Source organism: Xenopus laevis, chromosome 2L (assembly GCF_017654675.1).
Source record: "Xenopus laevis strain J_2021 chromosome 2L, Xenopus_laevis_v10.1, whole genome shotgun sequence".
NCBI classification, from domain to species: Eukaryota; Metazoa; Chordata; class Amphibia; order Anura; family Pipidae; genus Xenopus; species Xenopus laevis.
The window spans coordinates 154,895,119-154,912,272 of NC_054373.1; the positions used below are offsets into that span (position 1 = coordinate 154,895,119).

Sequence of the window (17,154 nt, forward strand, 5' to 3'; positions counted from 1 at the left end):
TTACCAGCGGTCTCGTTCCAGCAGGTTTTGATTGGTTGCGAAAAAACTTACAGGTGAGTAGCAGAAATTCTACCCTTTGTTCTTATTGGCTGCATGGGGTAGCTTGGCTATTGTATGTCTGGAAAGGTCTGTGTGATCGTGTGAGGCAATTGCTGCAGATGGAGGGATCGCTGCTGAAATGGACAAACTACCTGTCAGGTAACACTGTACATATGGAGAGTGCTATGGGGGCCACTTCAGCTCATTTAAAATTACTTATGAGTATTTTGTACATATCTTGTAGATTGTTTGTGAAGTTGCTAAATATTTACTAAGATTCTAAAAAATAAAAAAAAGTTGACTTTTTTTTTTTTTTTTTTTTGCTCCAGGATTGAAATGCTTTCCCCCCTCCTCCCCCAGTAGTTTTTTTCATATAAAAAATGTGTGACTTTGTCTTTTTACCAAAAAAAAATATATATTCTCCACAAGGGAAATCCTTTCAATCCTAGGGGCCAAAATTTTGCAAATCTGCTTTAGATTAATTCAGACCAAAGCAAAAAGTGGTTCAAATGTTTTTCACTCTGCCGGAAAAATTGATCACAATGCAAATTTCTGGCGACAATTCGCTAGCGTTGCCACCCGTAGGGACAGCGAGGTAGCGAATTTGCACCTGGCGAAGTGGTGCGATGTGTTCGAAGCGGTCGCTGGCGACAATTTACCCTTTAGTAAATCTGACCCTAAATGTTTTTCTTGAGCTTCGATAAATAAGTGCAATCAGACGCCCATTATTAGAACACTGCTCCTGGTGTGAAAACATTTTCAGCAGTTTCCTGGGCAATGTTTTGAACAAATAGCATTAACAAGTGCAAGTGTTTAATTCATGTATGTTGGAAAATTCCTTGGACCATGAAGGGGACAGCTTCTCTTTCCTTCACCCCCCCAACGTTGCAGTAATGGGTATTAGACGTAGAGTGTTTTCATTTGCAAAATGTTTGCTGTTCAGACATTCGAACATCTAAAGCAGTATTGAATTACTCCTTAATCCTTCACTTTTTTACCCTGACACACCTGTGGGATTACATACCATATGTGCTGTATTTAGTCCCTCCCTTAAACTAAACAAGCACCTTATCGGGAAGCGCCCTGCTCAAAATGCTGATTTGTGTGTTTAAATATACTTGTGTAATAGAGTTTGCTGAGAGTCCATCATATTGGAGCCACTGGAGTACAATTCCCAGCATGCCCAGCTAATGTATTTATTACTTGTGGTATCCTGAGACTCCTATACTGCCATTTTACCACTGAAAATATTGGCTTCTAGGAATCTGAATCTAAGATATGCTCCACAGTTCCAATACAGAAGTGGTAGAGGCTTTTGCCAATATATTTGCTATTGTGTTTTATGCTGTGTTGTTATCCCACTAATGACTTTAAAGTGGCTGTTCACCTTTGAGTTAACTTTTAGTATGCTGTAGAGAGTGATATTCTGAGACAATTTGCAATTGGTTTTCATTTGTTTAATTATTTGTGGGTTTTGAGTTATTTCTCTTTTTATTCAGCAGCTCTCCAGGTTGCAATTTCAACAATATGGTTGCTAGCGTCCCAATTTCTCTAGCAACCATACCTTGATTAGAATAAGAAACTGGAATATGAATCGGAAAGGGCCATTGTTTGGCTTGAAACGTTGTAAAGCAAAATAAAGGCTTTTTAAACAGATATTCCTGTTGGTGCTGTCTGCTACAGTGTTTATGAATCGGAGAGTCCAGAATAGAATCACGAGCAACGCAAAGTAGCAATAACAATTAATTTGTAGCCGTACAGAGCATTTGTTCTTAAGATGGGGTCAGTGGGCCCCATTTGAAATCTGGAAAGAGTCAGAATAAAAATGCAAATAATTCAAAAACTATATTAAAAAAAAAAACCTGAAGTTGCTTAGAATTAGCTGTTCTATAACAAACTATTTAAAGCACTGAATAAACAAAGGTGACAGTTCTGTTTTGGTGATGAGTATATTTTTACCTGATATTCTCCCCACATACAGGCTGGAAGCCACGGTACTTTGTGCTGGACAGTGGTATCCTCTCATACTATGATTCGCCAGAGGATGTGGGGAAAGTGAGCAAAAGCAGCATCAAGATGGCCGTGTGTGAGATCAGAGGTATGACACTTTCCCCACCATCACACACATCTCCCTTCTACATTCCTAAAGTTCACCCAACCTCCCCTTAAAGGGAGCTCAAATAATTATTTTTGCCCAATACAAGAAAACATAATTCTATGCAACTTTGCATTATTCATGCATCACTAATTTTCTATAATATTTAAGTTATTTGTATAGAAATTGCTATTGAAAGCAGTGTTTGTCAGTTTTCTCTGCCCTGGTGGCTCAGACTGATACAACCAGGGCCGGAACTAGGGGTAGGCAGAGTAGGCGCATACTTACTCCTACCCCTAGTCCGGTCCCTTCTCTGCCGACCGCCCACTGTCCCATCTGTGCAAATATGCATGCGTCAATTCGCGCATGCGCAGAAACGTCTTTTCGCGCATGCGCAGAATTGCTCAACCAGCCGGCGCAGCAGCCGGGCAGGCTGCCTAGGGCGCCGGCCCGGCTTGGCCCGGCTCTGGATACAACGTAAAACAAGGCAGCTGATTAACAGACCTGTCTTTGCTGGGGAACTAAGTTTTTTGCAACATTGTTTATAAAGTAACAACCAAGAGTTAAGCAAATGCTGCTTTCAATTGCAAATTGATTTTATAAATAACTTTAAAAACATAGATGTTTTTAATATAAATGTATATTGGATAGTTGCTTATAATTGCTTCATTTTCTTTTATTCCTCATAATGTGGCTACCTGCTGGTGCTTGAGGTCTTTCTAGGGTAGATTTTCAAATGCCTTGGTACCACTGAGTTTGTAGACTCTGGCAGCTCTTTAGTGCAAAAGTGAACGCCATTCTTTCTTGCAATGCAAAAATCTGTTTGTAAATTAGACCCAAACTGGTTTCTTCAGTTCCAGATTTTCCTGTGTGGCAACTGCAGGCTGAGTTTGCTTGTGAATTGCCTCTGGCAGGGGCGTCATTATACAGTGCAGGGATTGTATCATATCTTTTAGGACAATGGCACACCAGGAGATTAATCGCCATCTATAAATCTCTGCTTCTGCGGGCAACTTATCTCTTGTAAAAGCTTTACCAATAGGCAATTATGTAAATCGCTGGTGGTAAAACCCATGTGTTGCTTCCTTCTCCCAAAATCACTTGAGGTTGCCTCAAGAGGAAACCACAGCAATCTGAGTTGCCCAGCAAGGCGTGTAGTTGGAAGCAGCTATTAAGAAATGACACTGTAACCTCCCTGCCTTGCCTTTAAATACTAAAAATTTGGCCTGTAGAGGTTGTAATCCTTTAAATTGGATTTATGTTGCATCCAATAGCAGTGTTCATGAATTTTTTTTCATTCTTTAGGGCCTTTATAGTTTTGAAGTTTTACATACTACAAATCTCCCCTCATGTAAAGTAAATGGGAAAATGCCACCTTTTTCTGTATTGTTGTAGGCGCGTCACTTATAGGGCTGCAGACTTCTGAGTGCTTTTAGGAATGTGTCCCCCTCTCTTGGAGCAATAAAGTGCTGGGGTCCACAAAATGCTACAGATCTCCTCATGCGCCATTACCCTAAGGCAGTGATCCCCAATCAGTGGCTCATGAGCAACATTTTGCTCACCAAGCCCATTGATGTTGCTCCAAGTGTCCTCAATGCAGTTTTGGGGGCATAAAGACCATGTGACACCTGTAGTCTACCAGTCCACATAGGGGGCTAACAAATAACAAATTACAGCCCTTATTGGGCACCCCCAACAATTTTAATGGAACATGGGAAAGTTTGCTCAGAGCTAGTGATGGGCGACTTTATTCGCCAGGTGCAAATTTGTGGTGAATTTGCAGCGTTTCGCCACCGGCGAATAAATTTGTGAAATTGCCGCAGATAAAGTATTTTTGAGGCCGGCAACAATTTAGACGATGGCGTTAATTAATGGACGCCCATAGACTTTTCACAAATTTTTTGCCCGTTTCACAAATTTCGCTGGAAATTTGTGAATTTTGTGACGAATCAAAAACTGGACAAATCACTACCCAGAGCCTATATAGAAAGGGGACATATGTCTAGAATACACAAATAAACTCTGCCACAAAATAACTTTTCCTTCACCATTGGCTGTTTTTCCTTTGAGCTTAGTGAATCCCTCTGATGATAGCCGAATGGACCTCATTATCCCAAATGAGCAGTACTTCTATTTGCGCACAGAGAATGCAGCAGAACGCCAGAAGTGGCTGGTAGCCCTAGGATCTGCTAAAGCCTGCCTTGGGGACAGTGCAACACAAAGACCAAAAGGTAAGGACCTGCACTTGGGTACTAAGTAGAAAAATGTTTTCTCTTTTGTTGGGATCACTTTCATTTTTTTCAGTAAATGTTCATTAATATCTGTGGCAATAGTTTTTTTTTTTTTTTACATTTATCTACATATTGTTTTTTATCTCTGGGAGATACCACATTGCTTTACTACCCAGTTGAAATTCAGGATCAAATTCATGTAGTAATATATGAACAAGCTCATTCCTGCTCACCTGATCATGTGTCCTTGTATGCCTATGCCATAGTGATTCCCCATTCATGTTTGGGAGGAAGGATAGATGAGTGTCTGTTATGTGAATAAAGAATGTGAGTGAAAAGAGGAGGAATATAGTTTGGGCATAGCATACTGATCTTTTAGAAAAGGCTTTACTATGTCTTCAGATTGGCCCAAGGGCTTTGACAGGAGATAAAACCAGAACAAGGCAATGTAACAACGGTTGTATGCGCATCTGCACAAAAAGACAATAAAATCCTTAAATATAAAAAATGAAGCCCTGTAACTGCAACAGAAGCACCACAAGCTTGCATGCAAGTCAGCAGAAGCTCATTATTTGTTAGAAATTCTTCTATGGTACTCAGGGTTAGGTTTCCTTAGTTACCACTCTTCTTATTGCACAGCTCAGACTACTTACAGTAATAAAGCCCAGCAAGCTGCTTCTACATACGCATCAAGCCTGCATAAGAATGCATCACTTTATTACATTAAACACACGGCACTGAGCACAGAGGAATTGGCTGCAGCTCTGCTGTGTGTCTGCGGCTGGTTATTCTGTCTTTTAAAATGACATTATAGCTGTGTGTGACTATTGTGGCTTGTCATACACTTAAATCTGATTCTATGTGGCGAATAGGATTTTTACACAGTTTAATAAACAGTTAATATATTGTTTTGATTGCCAGTTAGTGTCCTGTAAGAGTGCATAATAAGGTTCTAGATTTGTATTCATTTTGCTTTTTTTCATCTGGCCATATATTTTTTAGTAGCCGACCATATGAAATCCGGGTGGAGGTCTCATGCAAGTCATCTGTTAGTTTCAGTGTAATAGGCTGCATGTGAGCAATCCCTATTGACAAATACAAGAGGTCCTCTGCATTCAACCCATTATCAATATATTTAAGACCGAGACATCTTGTGCATACTGCTACTGAAAAATGCCTTACCCTTTAAACAAAACAGGGATTGTTTGTCCATATATTGCAATATATTTAAGCTGGCCAACTATGTCAAAGTCATCCCATATCTGGCCAGTCCTATGCTCAAGCAATAGAATTCTTAATGAATCAGATGAAAATTGAGCGTAGGACTGGCCAGATATGGGATGACTTTGACGTAGTTGGCCAGCTTAAATATATTGCAATATATGGACAAACAATCCCTGTTTTGTTTAAAGGGTAAGGCATTTTTCAGTAGCAGTATGCACAAAATGTCTCTGTCTTAGATATATTGATAATGGGTTGAGTGAAGAGGACTCTTGTATTTGTCTATATGTATTTTGTGGTCACAGCCTCATTGCACCCCCGCCTAATGGTTTTAAAAATTAGTGGTGAGCACAACTTTCCCTTGTTTGTATGAGCAATCCCTATTGTCTGTAGTAATGACTTGTGGTGACTTTGCGGATAGGGACCTAAGGGAGCCCTGTGCCTGTCCTCAGCATCAATAAACACAGGGCACCCTTGCTCCTGAGGGACATGCTAGGCTGGGGGGGGGGGCGCAAGTGCAGTTGCTAGTAATCCGCAATTAATTTAGATCAGCTTGCTACCTGTTAATATTTAATTGGTTATAGGTAAGTGCACTTGTGCCATTTAGCACCTATTTTAAGTCAATCATCTGCATATTGTGAAGTGAGGACTCGCTTACAATATATCTTAATTTGAATTCATGCACTGACTATAACTTTCCTTTCAAGAAAAAAAAAAAATTGCCAATACCTGTGCTTGCTTTCAAAGGGGTGCTCCCACATTTATTCAAGGTGCTTCCAGACACTTTACAATTGATCAAATTGTAAAGTGTCTGGAAGCACCTTGAATAAATGTGGGAGCACCCCTTTGAAAGCAAGCACCGGTATTGGCAATTTTTTTTCTTGGATTTACTACTGGCGAGTGGCTAGGCCAGGGCCATATATACCTGTATCCCCTGCATCGTTGTTTCATGAATTATATAACTTTCCTTTCCCAGAGGAGACTTCTGCCAGTGAAACCCTCGGGAGGAAACTGTCGGAGCTGCGGGTATATTGCAGTTATCTGATGCAGCAAATAAAAGAAATGCAAGGGGCAGTGGATCCAGATGGACCTGGAGCTTCTCCTGATATAGAGGTGGTGAAAGATTTTTTGGGACTTCATTTTTTTTTGTATATTTACATTTTTTGTATATTTTATTTTCGTTATTTAAAAAAATATATAAATTCTGGTTTTCTTTGAATGAAATAATTGGGGCACTGAAACACTTCCTGTGGGGAAATTTGTCATGGGCTCCAGAGTTTCAGCTCTTAGTTGAGAATACAGGGAATCATAATAGAGTGTTGGTATGTGGAGGTTACAGAACCTTAATTCATAACAGAGTCACACTGGCCCAGCTGACCTAGGCCTGGGCCTTCTCACAAATGTGGTCCTGTACAGAGGGACCGGTATGAGTTGGCCCATTGTAGATTTAGCTGGAAATGATTCCCCAAGTGAAATGAATGCTGAACTCTTACTGTAAAATTCTAAACATTCCTTGCTCTGTGCCTATTTCTGCTATTGCTTCAGTTTGTTTTAAAAGACCATGTTTTCTTATATCAGTCACCTTTTGTGTACACTGTACAGAGAGATTTTTTTTTTTCTCAGCATCTGACCAAGCAGGTTTACCTGGATTAGTAACAGCACCATCTCTCTGAGAGATTAAATTTCACGCGCAAGGGAAAGAAATAAGATAAATCTTATGACTAAGCTTGAAATGAGTGTGTTTTTGTGTAGATATATATGATATTATTATTTTCATACCTTTGATGCTGAGATTTTGAGATCCAGTTGCACTGAACAAGCTTCATATATAGAGCAGCTCTGAAATGCAGCCCCAACACTAAGGGCATGGACACACATGGGGAGTTTAATGTGACGTTGCCTAAGCTTGAAACCAATAAGCGTATTTACGTGGTGGTTTAAAAAAACCTCAGCGCGGACCGAGCGACACATAATGTGGAGAAAATCTGCATGTGTGTCCATGTCCAAGACCCAGAAGCAGAGTCGGACTGGGCCAGTGGTGTTATGTTTTGGGTAGCCGAGGATGAGAAGAGTATAACAGTGCTTTATTAGCAGGCTCTCATGCAGCCATTACACAACATTACTTTCACTTTTAAGCTGACAGGAAGTATGTCTGAACACAGTGACATCTACAGGCCATTTGTATAAACACCACATATTCCCCCTATAGTAGGAAAGCATTTGGACAACTATAATAAACAGCAACAATTAAACAGTATGCATTTTGCGGGACACAGGGAAAAAACCTGGTAGCCTCGCTGGCCCTGATCCACTCCCACCTGCCTGACCTGCCTGGTGAATTCTAGCTGTCTCGACCAATAGAAGAAAATTGCAGGTAACCAATGGTCAGGACAAGGGTGTAGTTTGGGGCCCAGAGTGGGTGCATGAAGGCCCCTGATAAGGCAGCCCCGGTGGGCCCAGACCTGCCCAGAAGCCCTTATTCTCTGTGCGACTGGGCATAATCGAACAACGAATAATAACCTCTCAAACTCACTGCTAGGTCAAATGGCACTGTCCGAAGTTGCATTCATCCAGTGCGGAAACAATCATCTGATGTTGTGGAGCTCTGTTCTAATCTTCTGCGACTGGGAATAATTTGACTTTTTTAAGGGAACAGTGTGTGCCATATTTTTGGGCAAAACAGTGTGTCTGGATGTGGTACGTCTGCATGGGGGGGGTCTGTATCACTTCACTTTATTAGTGATTGTACCCAGAGGCATGTCAAGGGCTGCTGCTGCCTGAGGCCGCAACCGGATGCCCCTCCAGTTCCAGGCCTTTAACTTTTAGCATCGGAGCTGGTTCAGTGGGGCCGCTGCACTAGCAGAGCCGAATATTCCATGTTAAAAAGCTGAAAATCAGCTCTTAAAGTTACCAGAGGCGGCTTTTTGCTGCCCCCTAGTAATTGGCCACTCCATGCCGCCCAAGGCAAGGTTCTCACCTTCCCTCATGGCAGGAGCAGCCCTGATTGTACCGTGGTTTAGGAAAGTGCTTGCAAGTGTTATATTTAGGTGGGGAAAATTCTGTTTCCAGCTGAGAAGAGATATTACAATAAGCAAGAACTCATTATAGATAGACAGATAGAAGGATGATGTTGAACTAAGCATAAATTACTCATATAATGGTCTATAGTTCTTTAATGGGCATGTTGGTGAGAGAAGCAAAGCTGTGTCAGTGAGAGTTCTATTACTATTTCTATTATTGCCTTGTAGAAAGCACGAGCGGCCTGCTGTGCCTTGTATGGGGCCTGCTCTCACATTTCTTCCTCGTTAGAGGACTGCATGAGGCACATCAGTACCAAGCAAGATGGAATCGCACAGGAGATGCCTCCTCCAGAAACGCCTGCTGCCATCGAGCTTCCGCAGGCACAGAAGGTAATTTCTGGGCCTACTAATGCTATCATGTGGCTGTTTTGTAGGTTCATTAAGAACTTGCCAAAATAAATTATTCTGCAACATGTCATTGCAATAGATGTCACTTCCATAGTGTTGTTATTAGAATTCCCTGCATACCCATGACTAGAAAAGGGAATACTGGGAGAGTTAGTAACTTAGCAGATGTTGTGGGTTAATACATAAGTGTATGCATTGCTTAGCCAGTAAGAGTTATGTACCACATGCAGTGATTTACCCAAGCTTGTGTCTTTGCTATCTAGATTTTATGACGATAATTTTACATCTATATCTCCTTCTCCCCCATGCTACAGGTGAAAAATTCAGTGACCACTTCTCCTATGAGAACCCCACAGAGGTAAGAACTAATGAAACATTGCTAGAATGGAGTGACAAGCCATTCATTTCATTGCTATGGGTCACTGCACTGGGGGCAATCTGCCTCCATGTTTCTAAATAGCCATCCATGGCTGTACTGGAAGACGAGGTGGGTTTAACTTTGTTGAGACACAGAAAGCTCTCATTTGTTTTGTTATCATTTAATGGCATGCTTAAAGGAACCCTCTCTATGTCTATATAGTGATAATCATCAGATTCATAGACTCAATACTAATTTGACACCTAAACATCTAGCAAAAAAAACCCAATGGACATACAAAATGGATTTCATCCACAACATCCCCTGCTGCATGTGCATGTTTGTATATGTTTATATAGTACTACCTGTATACCCAGTGCTGTACATTAAAACAATACAATAATAGAATATAAATAAAGGCAAACATACATTTACATTCAAGTTTAAGCATTAAGAAGCCTTACAGAGCTTAAACATTAAAGGAACAGTAACTGAAAAGTATCTCATTAATTCTAATGCAGAGATGCTCTGCACTGGTAAAAGTTGTGTGTTTGCTACAGAAAGACTACTATAGTTTATATAAACAAAGTTGCTGTGTATCCATGGCGGCAGCCATTCAAGCTGGAAAAAGGGGAAAAAGGCACAGGTTACATAGATAAAACACCATTTTATTCTACAGGGCTTATCTGTTATCTGCTATGTAACCTGCCTTTTATCATTTTTTTCAGCTTGAATGGCTGCCCCCATGGCTACACAGCAGCATATATACATAAACCATAGTAGCCTTTATCAAGCAAACACGCAGCTTTATTATATTGTATAGTATATTTATTATATAGTATTAGTATATTAAATATTAATTACTTTCAAACACTTACGTTTTTTTTAGTGTTACTGTTCCTTTAAGATTCTTAAAGGGATACCTATTTAAATACCAAGGCTTCGCTAAAATAGAAGCTTACAGACTTTATAGGCTTGGGTCCCCTTTTGTATTTTCTACCCTCACATTTGTTTGGGTTGCTCATGGGCAGGCCCGGACTGGCAATCTGTGGGTTCTGGCAAATGCCAGAGGGGCTGCTGTACGGCTCCATAAAAGTTACCATATAGTGGGCTGGTAGGAGGCAGTTTGAGCCTCTGTGTACTTGGAATGACAGGGCCTATTTTTGACTCCCAGTCCAGGCCTGTCCATGGGTCCTAACTGTGTCACACATATATGAGAAGGTCTGCTTTCCTATAGTTCAAGTTTAATCCTAAAGAGTAAATACACCATTATGGAATTTGTTTATATATTTGTTATATATATATATATAACGTTGGATGCACAGTGTGTATTGAATAAACACGTTTGATTGAAGAAAACGGTGTGCTGGTCCATTCTATGCATATATAAAGACTTTGACCGAGCACCCGGACTGGAGAAAAAAGAGGACAGAGTGCAGGTGTTTGTATTATAATATATTATATATATATATATATATATATATATATATATATATATATATATATATATATATATATATATATATATATATATATATATATATATATATATATATATATAATATCAAAACAGGGGGGTTGTGGGAGCACTCTAAAGGCTTTAAAGTATATATAAGTATAATAAATGCTATTGCATATGTACCCAAAACAGGGGTTATTTTGTTACAAAGTTATGATCATAAAATTGATAAGCCACCATACCACGTCAAGGTAAACCCCGAATGGCGGTCCCTAACTTGTTTTATATTTTATGTGCATTTTAGCATTACCTGTAATCAATGTCCGTTGAACGCTGTTTTTTCACTAAGGGCTAAATCCTCCCCAGCCAGCAATCAGGCTTTTAAAGGAGAGATATTCCCAAAACAAACGCCCAATTTTAAAAGCATAGGATCACCACTAGTTTAAAGGGGGGGTATGGGGTGCTACAACCACTGAAGCTATGCCATATAGGCCCCATTGGCCTGTGTCTAGGGCAGCAGCTTTTGGGGGTGGCCCTTGGGTGCCTATATAATTGAAACTTTTTTCACGTTAAAATATCCCCCCCAACTGATGCAGGAAACGTACTGCTTAAATACAGAGTTGGAGGGGTACAGGGCCCATTTTTTGCAAATCCGGAAGTGCCGTTTATGCATAAGTGAAGTCACGTGCACTGCACAAATTCTGGGGTGCTGTAAGGTAAATCATCTGGTTGTTGCTGGTTGATAGATCTGGGACTACTTTTGGACCTGTTACTGTATTACTGCAGTAAGTAATGGAACTGCTATAACTAGGTCTTTTATCCTTTTAAGTGTCTATGAGGCTCCCAGACAGATTGATGATGTTACTGTATTATGGAAACTGGAGGACATGGCGAGATGGTCTCGTAAGAGAAGCAAAGAAGTAGTTTTGCTAAACAGAAACACTGCTGGATAGGTAAGTGCTAATCAAAGGCATAACTATAAAGGAAGCAGACCCTGCAGTTGCAGGGAGGCCCAATAGTGTAGAGGGTCCGGTGAGTTCTTAATTAGTGCTCAATTTCAATATATCTTGGTAGGATAGGTCAACTTACCAATGTATTTGTGTCCCACAATTTAATTTGCAATGGGGCCCAGTAACATCTAGTTACACCACCTATTCTGATTGTATTTACTATAGCACATCTTTATAAATGAGTTGTGGCCCTATTACATGTTTGGCTTCAAGAATCTGTAATGATGAAATGGTGTGTATGAGAAAAGAGGACATTTTGTTCTAGTTCTGAAATGTTGATTTTAGCTTTTCTGCGATCATTCTAGACAGTAATTTGCATTCTCATGTATCCTGAAATTCCCTGTAACTGATGCCTGTCTGTACATTCCTTTGCAGAAAACCCTTTGAAGGATCCCAACTAAACTTCATCCTGCAGTATCTGTTTTTTTGTACCGAACATTTTTTTTATACGTTGCCTGCAAGAACCAGGACGTTGGAAAGTAAAAGCCATTTCAGTTTCCTTGTTTGCCCCATTTCATGCATGAAATAACAGCATTCATAGATTTTTCTTAATTTAAACAATAGGCAAAAAATATGTTCAGCACAAGCACTGTTCATTGCACATTTCATCACACTACACTACTAGATGTCTTGCCTTCAAGGACAATATTCATCGAAAACCCCTCTAGATAAGCTACACTTTGAATTCCTTATTATATAACTATAAGGCTTTCCAGATAATACACCTTATATGGACTGCCATTAGAAATCATGAGGCCGATGTATCATGTACCCTGTTCATAATCAGTTATGAACTTCAGCCAAAACTGCCCAAAGAAACCACAATATTATTATAAATATAATTGTAACCTGTCCAGGAATATTACACATTATGTTTCTCTGTAAGACTGTAATTAAAGTCTTAAATATTGTTGTACGCTGTAGTGTAATTATAAATATTGTATATATACGTTTGGCTTTGTAAAGCAAGCCCTCCATTTTTTTTCTCACTTATGTATATTTTACATAAAAAAAAAAAAGACGACCGGTACTGTAGGTGGGGCCTTTCATAAACCTAGCAATAGGGATTCCCAGGAATAAATATATATTGGACTCTTATCAAGCAGGGCATTGGAAGCTCATTCTTGAACCAAAATTTTTGTTTCATGGCTTCTTTTATTGGATTCCCTAGGAAGCCTCATTACTCTTCATACCGCTCTCTGGCTGTCAGATGCTGATTCACAGTAGGACACTTGCACTTCTCATGCTACATGATGCTATATTAAGGAATCATAATGATGAATAATTGACAGTGTGAATGTGAAAATAGCTTTAAGCGTGGCCTTACTATGCTATCCTCTCTGAGGGGAAAGGCTTTTGTCCCCAGTGGGTGCTGAGCATAATTACCATACAGGAATGCACTTGCTCTGTTTAATGTTTTGCTATCAACAATGATCTGATTTGAGGCATGTCGTGATCTGCTTTATTTATACACTTTAATGATATTAATGCTTTACCACTGTTAATCTAAAGTTTGCTGTCAAGTTGTGCTGAGTGAGTGGGAATAATCTCCTGGCAAGCTGAAACATGAACCATTCCCTTTATTATTATTAACATGTATTTATATAGCGCCAGCATATTTCGCTGCGCTGTAAAGTAAATGTGTGTATACAATTAAATCACAATAATTACATACTGTACATAGAACATTATGAGTTATATACATCACAATCAATACCGGTACAAAAGGTGAGGAAGGCCCTGTGCAAAGAAGCTTACAATCTAAAGGGACGGGAGTAATACACAAGGTGTGGGAGTGGGCAAGTTTAGAATTAAGTGGGTGAGAGATGTGGTATTGTATGTGCTATTGCATTTGGAAGTTAAGCAGAGTGAGGGTAAGCTTCTCTAAAGACGTGCGTTGTAAGAGAACTTTTGAAAGCAGAAAGGTTGGGAGAAAGTCGGACAGACCGTGGGAGAGAATTCCAGAGGAGGGGTGCAGCCCTTGCAAAGTCTTGAATGTGAGCATGTGAGGAGGTAATGAGAGAAGAGTTGAGTAGCAGGTCAGTAGAGGAGAGTAGTAGGCGGTTGGGTGAGTATATAGTGATGAGATCAGAGATGTAGTGTGGGGCAGAGTTATGAAGTGCTTTGAATGTCCGGGTCATTAATTTGAATTTTATTCTGAAAGGTAGTGTAAGCCAGTGTAGGGATTGGTAGAGGGCATGGCAGAGGAGGAGCGGTTGCTGAGGATTATGAGCCAAATGCACGTCTTGCATTTGGTAATGATCCCTATAATGTTTTTTTTATGGTTTGTTTGCATTTGTTAAAATAGGATGAGGGGGCCTTTTGCCCCTCAAGTTCATGGGAAGGGTACATGAGGGTCATTTATAAAGTTTGTGCGCGTGTAGATTTATTTGCATATTGTTTGTGGATGTTTCTCCCCCCCCCCAAATGCCTACATTTTGAACTGCTTTGCCTGTCTCCCCTTTTTTTTGCGAATCACAGTGACATACTCGTTGTGAAAATACAATTCGCAAATGAGATGCGACTGTTACCACTGTGCATTAACAGTTATTTGTGAATATAAGGGGCAGATTTATCAAGGGTCGAATTTCGAGTTTATGGGAGTTTCTAAAAACCCCCATAAACTCTCATAAACTTTATTTAAAAATTTAATTTTTTTCAATTCGGGTATATAGGATAGATCTGCAGACTCGCATCAAATTCAATCGAATTCAATTTGAGTTTTTTCACAAAAAAAAAATAATTTTTTTTTAAAAGTCCACCAAATGACCCCAAATTAATTGTAGGAAGACCCCAAACGCTAAAACACCAATTTGGCAGGTTTTACAAGGCGAATAGTCGAATTTGAATTCTTAAAGGGACATACATGATAATTTTCTAAATTCAAATTTTTTTTTTTTAACTCAAATCATATTTGGACTATTCCCTAGTCAAAGGACACTAAAATAAACTCGAAATTTGAAAATTCGAATTTCAATTCGATCCTTGATAAATCTGCCCCTTAATGTTCAATTTGTTAAATCTGTTTAACGAATGCAGAGTGTGCGCAAAAATTTTGCAAATTTGCGAGTATGCCATATTTAACAAGCTCTTAAAGGAGTTGTTCACCTTTAATTTAACTTTTATTATGATGTAAAGAGTGAAATTCTGAGACAATTTGCAATTGGCTTTCATTTTTTATGTGTGGTTTTTGAGATATTTAGCTTTTTATTCCACCATTGCAATTTTAGAAATCTGGTTGCTAGGATCCAATTTACCTTAGCAACCAGGCATGGATTTGAATAAGAGACTGGAATATGAATAGGAGAGGCCTGAATAGAAAGACTAGTAATAAAAAGTAGCAATAACAATACATTTGTAGCCTTACAGAGAATTGTTTTTTTAGATGGGGTCAGTGACCATTTGAAAGCTGGAAAGAGTCAGAAGAAGAAGAAGGCAAATAATTCAAAAACTATATAAAAGATAAATGAAGGCCAACTGAAAAGTTGCTTAGAATTAACCATTCTATAACATATGAAAAGTTAAGTTGAAGGTGAACCATTTGCAGCGTGAATAAAAATCCACCATTATCCCTGCACATTAAATATACCAATCTTGTGCAGCTTTATAAATATAAACAAGAAATGGCAAATATGTTCACTGTGCAAATCATTCTGCACTGCGCAAAGTTTATAAATGACCTTAATGACTCATATTTAATGGGGTTTATCAAGAAGGTCATGTGACCAACCTTGATAAGCCTTGCAGAGAAAGATCAGCAGAAAGATCACCTGGTAACAGGCAAAAGGAATGGATTCATTGGTCTTTGGAATATGGGAAGAAGTTATTGGTGGGCAAAACTTGTATAAAGTGTGGAAATAGGGGTGTTGAGATACTGAGCTGGTCTGCCACCTGGTGACTTACACCAGGAGAAATCATTTCTCTTAGTGCACCTCCCACCAGATTAAAAATGAATGCAGTGCTAGAGGGTACAAGCAGTGTTGGACTGGGGGTCTGGGGCCCCCACCCCCCTCAATTGCCATCCCCCATGTGCACCTTCTTCTGGTGGTCCCAATCAGGCCCAGGCACCACACAAGTCTTCAGGCAGGTCTGGACCGGGGCCAATCTGTTTTTTTCTCGCTGTCTCACTTTCCCAGTCCGACCCTGTAACCCTCCATATCTTCCAGTATCCAACTCTCTGCTGTATCCTTGCTGAGCAATTGACAGTGACATGAAGAAAATATATAGGAACAAAAAGCTAATACACATATAGCAGCCTTCTATTTTAGACAATGTAGATCAATAAAAAATAATTTTCTTATGGCATATAAACTAACAAGCAGACATGAGTGCCTAATACAAAAGCTCTTACTCTGCTGAAAAATACTGTCAACAAAGGGGGAGATTATTTACACCCCTCTGACATTTCAGAACAGTTGATATAATTGAAAATGTTAAATCTCAATAAACCATACAGAGGTATATAATGAAGCACTTTAGCTAAAGACTTACCAAAGACCCACCAGTCCTAATAATAAGGAAATGTGTGTGCTGCCCTTCCATGCCAATCTAGGCTGCATCTCATATCAATGAAGACTTTGCTCCCACCTCAGCCAACCTTATGGTTTTTTTACAGTAAGTCCCACTTCTTGGCTACTTGATATGCAAGACTCCATATCCAAGTGCTGACCTGGGCAAAAGAAGAAAGGTACAATTACTTTGCATCAAAGCAGTGGGCAGTTTGGAAATCAGCGGACTCACCTGGAAGGAAGGTCCAATGGCTGCTCATCACTCCCATGAGCTATTGGAAACTGATGGGGTTCCCCTGGGAGGAGAACATTTTCAATTACTGTACATCCATCCACTGGGCAGTTTGGACTCTTGCGGGAAGAGGGATGTTAGCCTTACTGTGCATCAATCCTCTTGGCAATTTCAAAGCTGTTTTGAGTTTCAGAATATCAGCAAAAGCAGCCTCTGAGTTATTTATTGGCCCCATATTTAGACAACTCAAAGTGAAGACTGTCTGACAGGCTGCAATGGAAGTGTGTGAAATATCTATGCCCTGAGTGTTTTGCTGCTAATTATTATCTCAAAACTATGTTTTAGGAAAGGGATGCTGCTGGGTAGGGGGAGCTGGTTTCGCAGTGAATCACTTGGTATTTGTCTCTGCATCATAAATAAATAAAATTCAGATATTTTAGCATATTTAAATTTTTGTGTTCTAATGTATGTCTTAAACCTTTTGCCAAAGTACTCTTTGTGTACATCAGTTATGATGCTATTTTTGTATTGCACAAACATTAAGAAACAGGAATATGTCTGGGCTGATCTTAT

At 39.6% G+C, this 17,154-nt stretch overlaps 1 protein-coding gene across 1 annotated transcript; it reads left to right on the forward strand.

Moving 5' to 3' along the window:
* Positions 1-60: 60 nt before the first annotated feature.
* On the forward strand, positions 61-13,289 carry XB5957062.L (provisional ortholog of pleckstrin homology domain containing A3 L homeolog). Its single transcript, XM_018247564.2, has 8 exons — positions 61-198; positions 2,021-2,137; positions 4,210-4,365; positions 6,563-6,699; positions 8,835-8,996; positions 9,329-9,372; positions 11,661-11,784; positions 12,217-13,289. Exons 1-7 carry the CDS (start codon positions 159-161, stop codon positions 11,782-11,784), a joined length of 780 nt encoding a protein of 259 aa, XP_018103053.1. The 5' UTR covers positions 61-158; the 3' UTR covers positions 12,217-13,289.
* The last annotated feature ends 3,865 nt before the right edge of the window (positions 13,290-17,154 follow it).

What these genes read in the sequence shown, in the direction of transcription:
- XB5957062.L (XM_018247564.2), top strand. Translation starts at nt 159, where the DNA reads ATGGAGGGATCGCTGCTGAAATGGACAAACTACCTGTCAG. An exon ending in TGCAACACAAAGACCAAAAG is followed by an intron (nt 4,366 to 6,562) that starts GTAAGGACCTGC and finishes TTCCTTTCCCAG; the next exon opens with AGGAGACTTCTGCCAGTGAA. An exon ending in CCTATGAGAACCCCACAGAG is followed by an intron (nt 9,373 to 11,660) that starts GTAAGAACTAAT and finishes TATCCTTTTAAG; the next exon opens with TGTCTATGAGGCTCCCAGAC.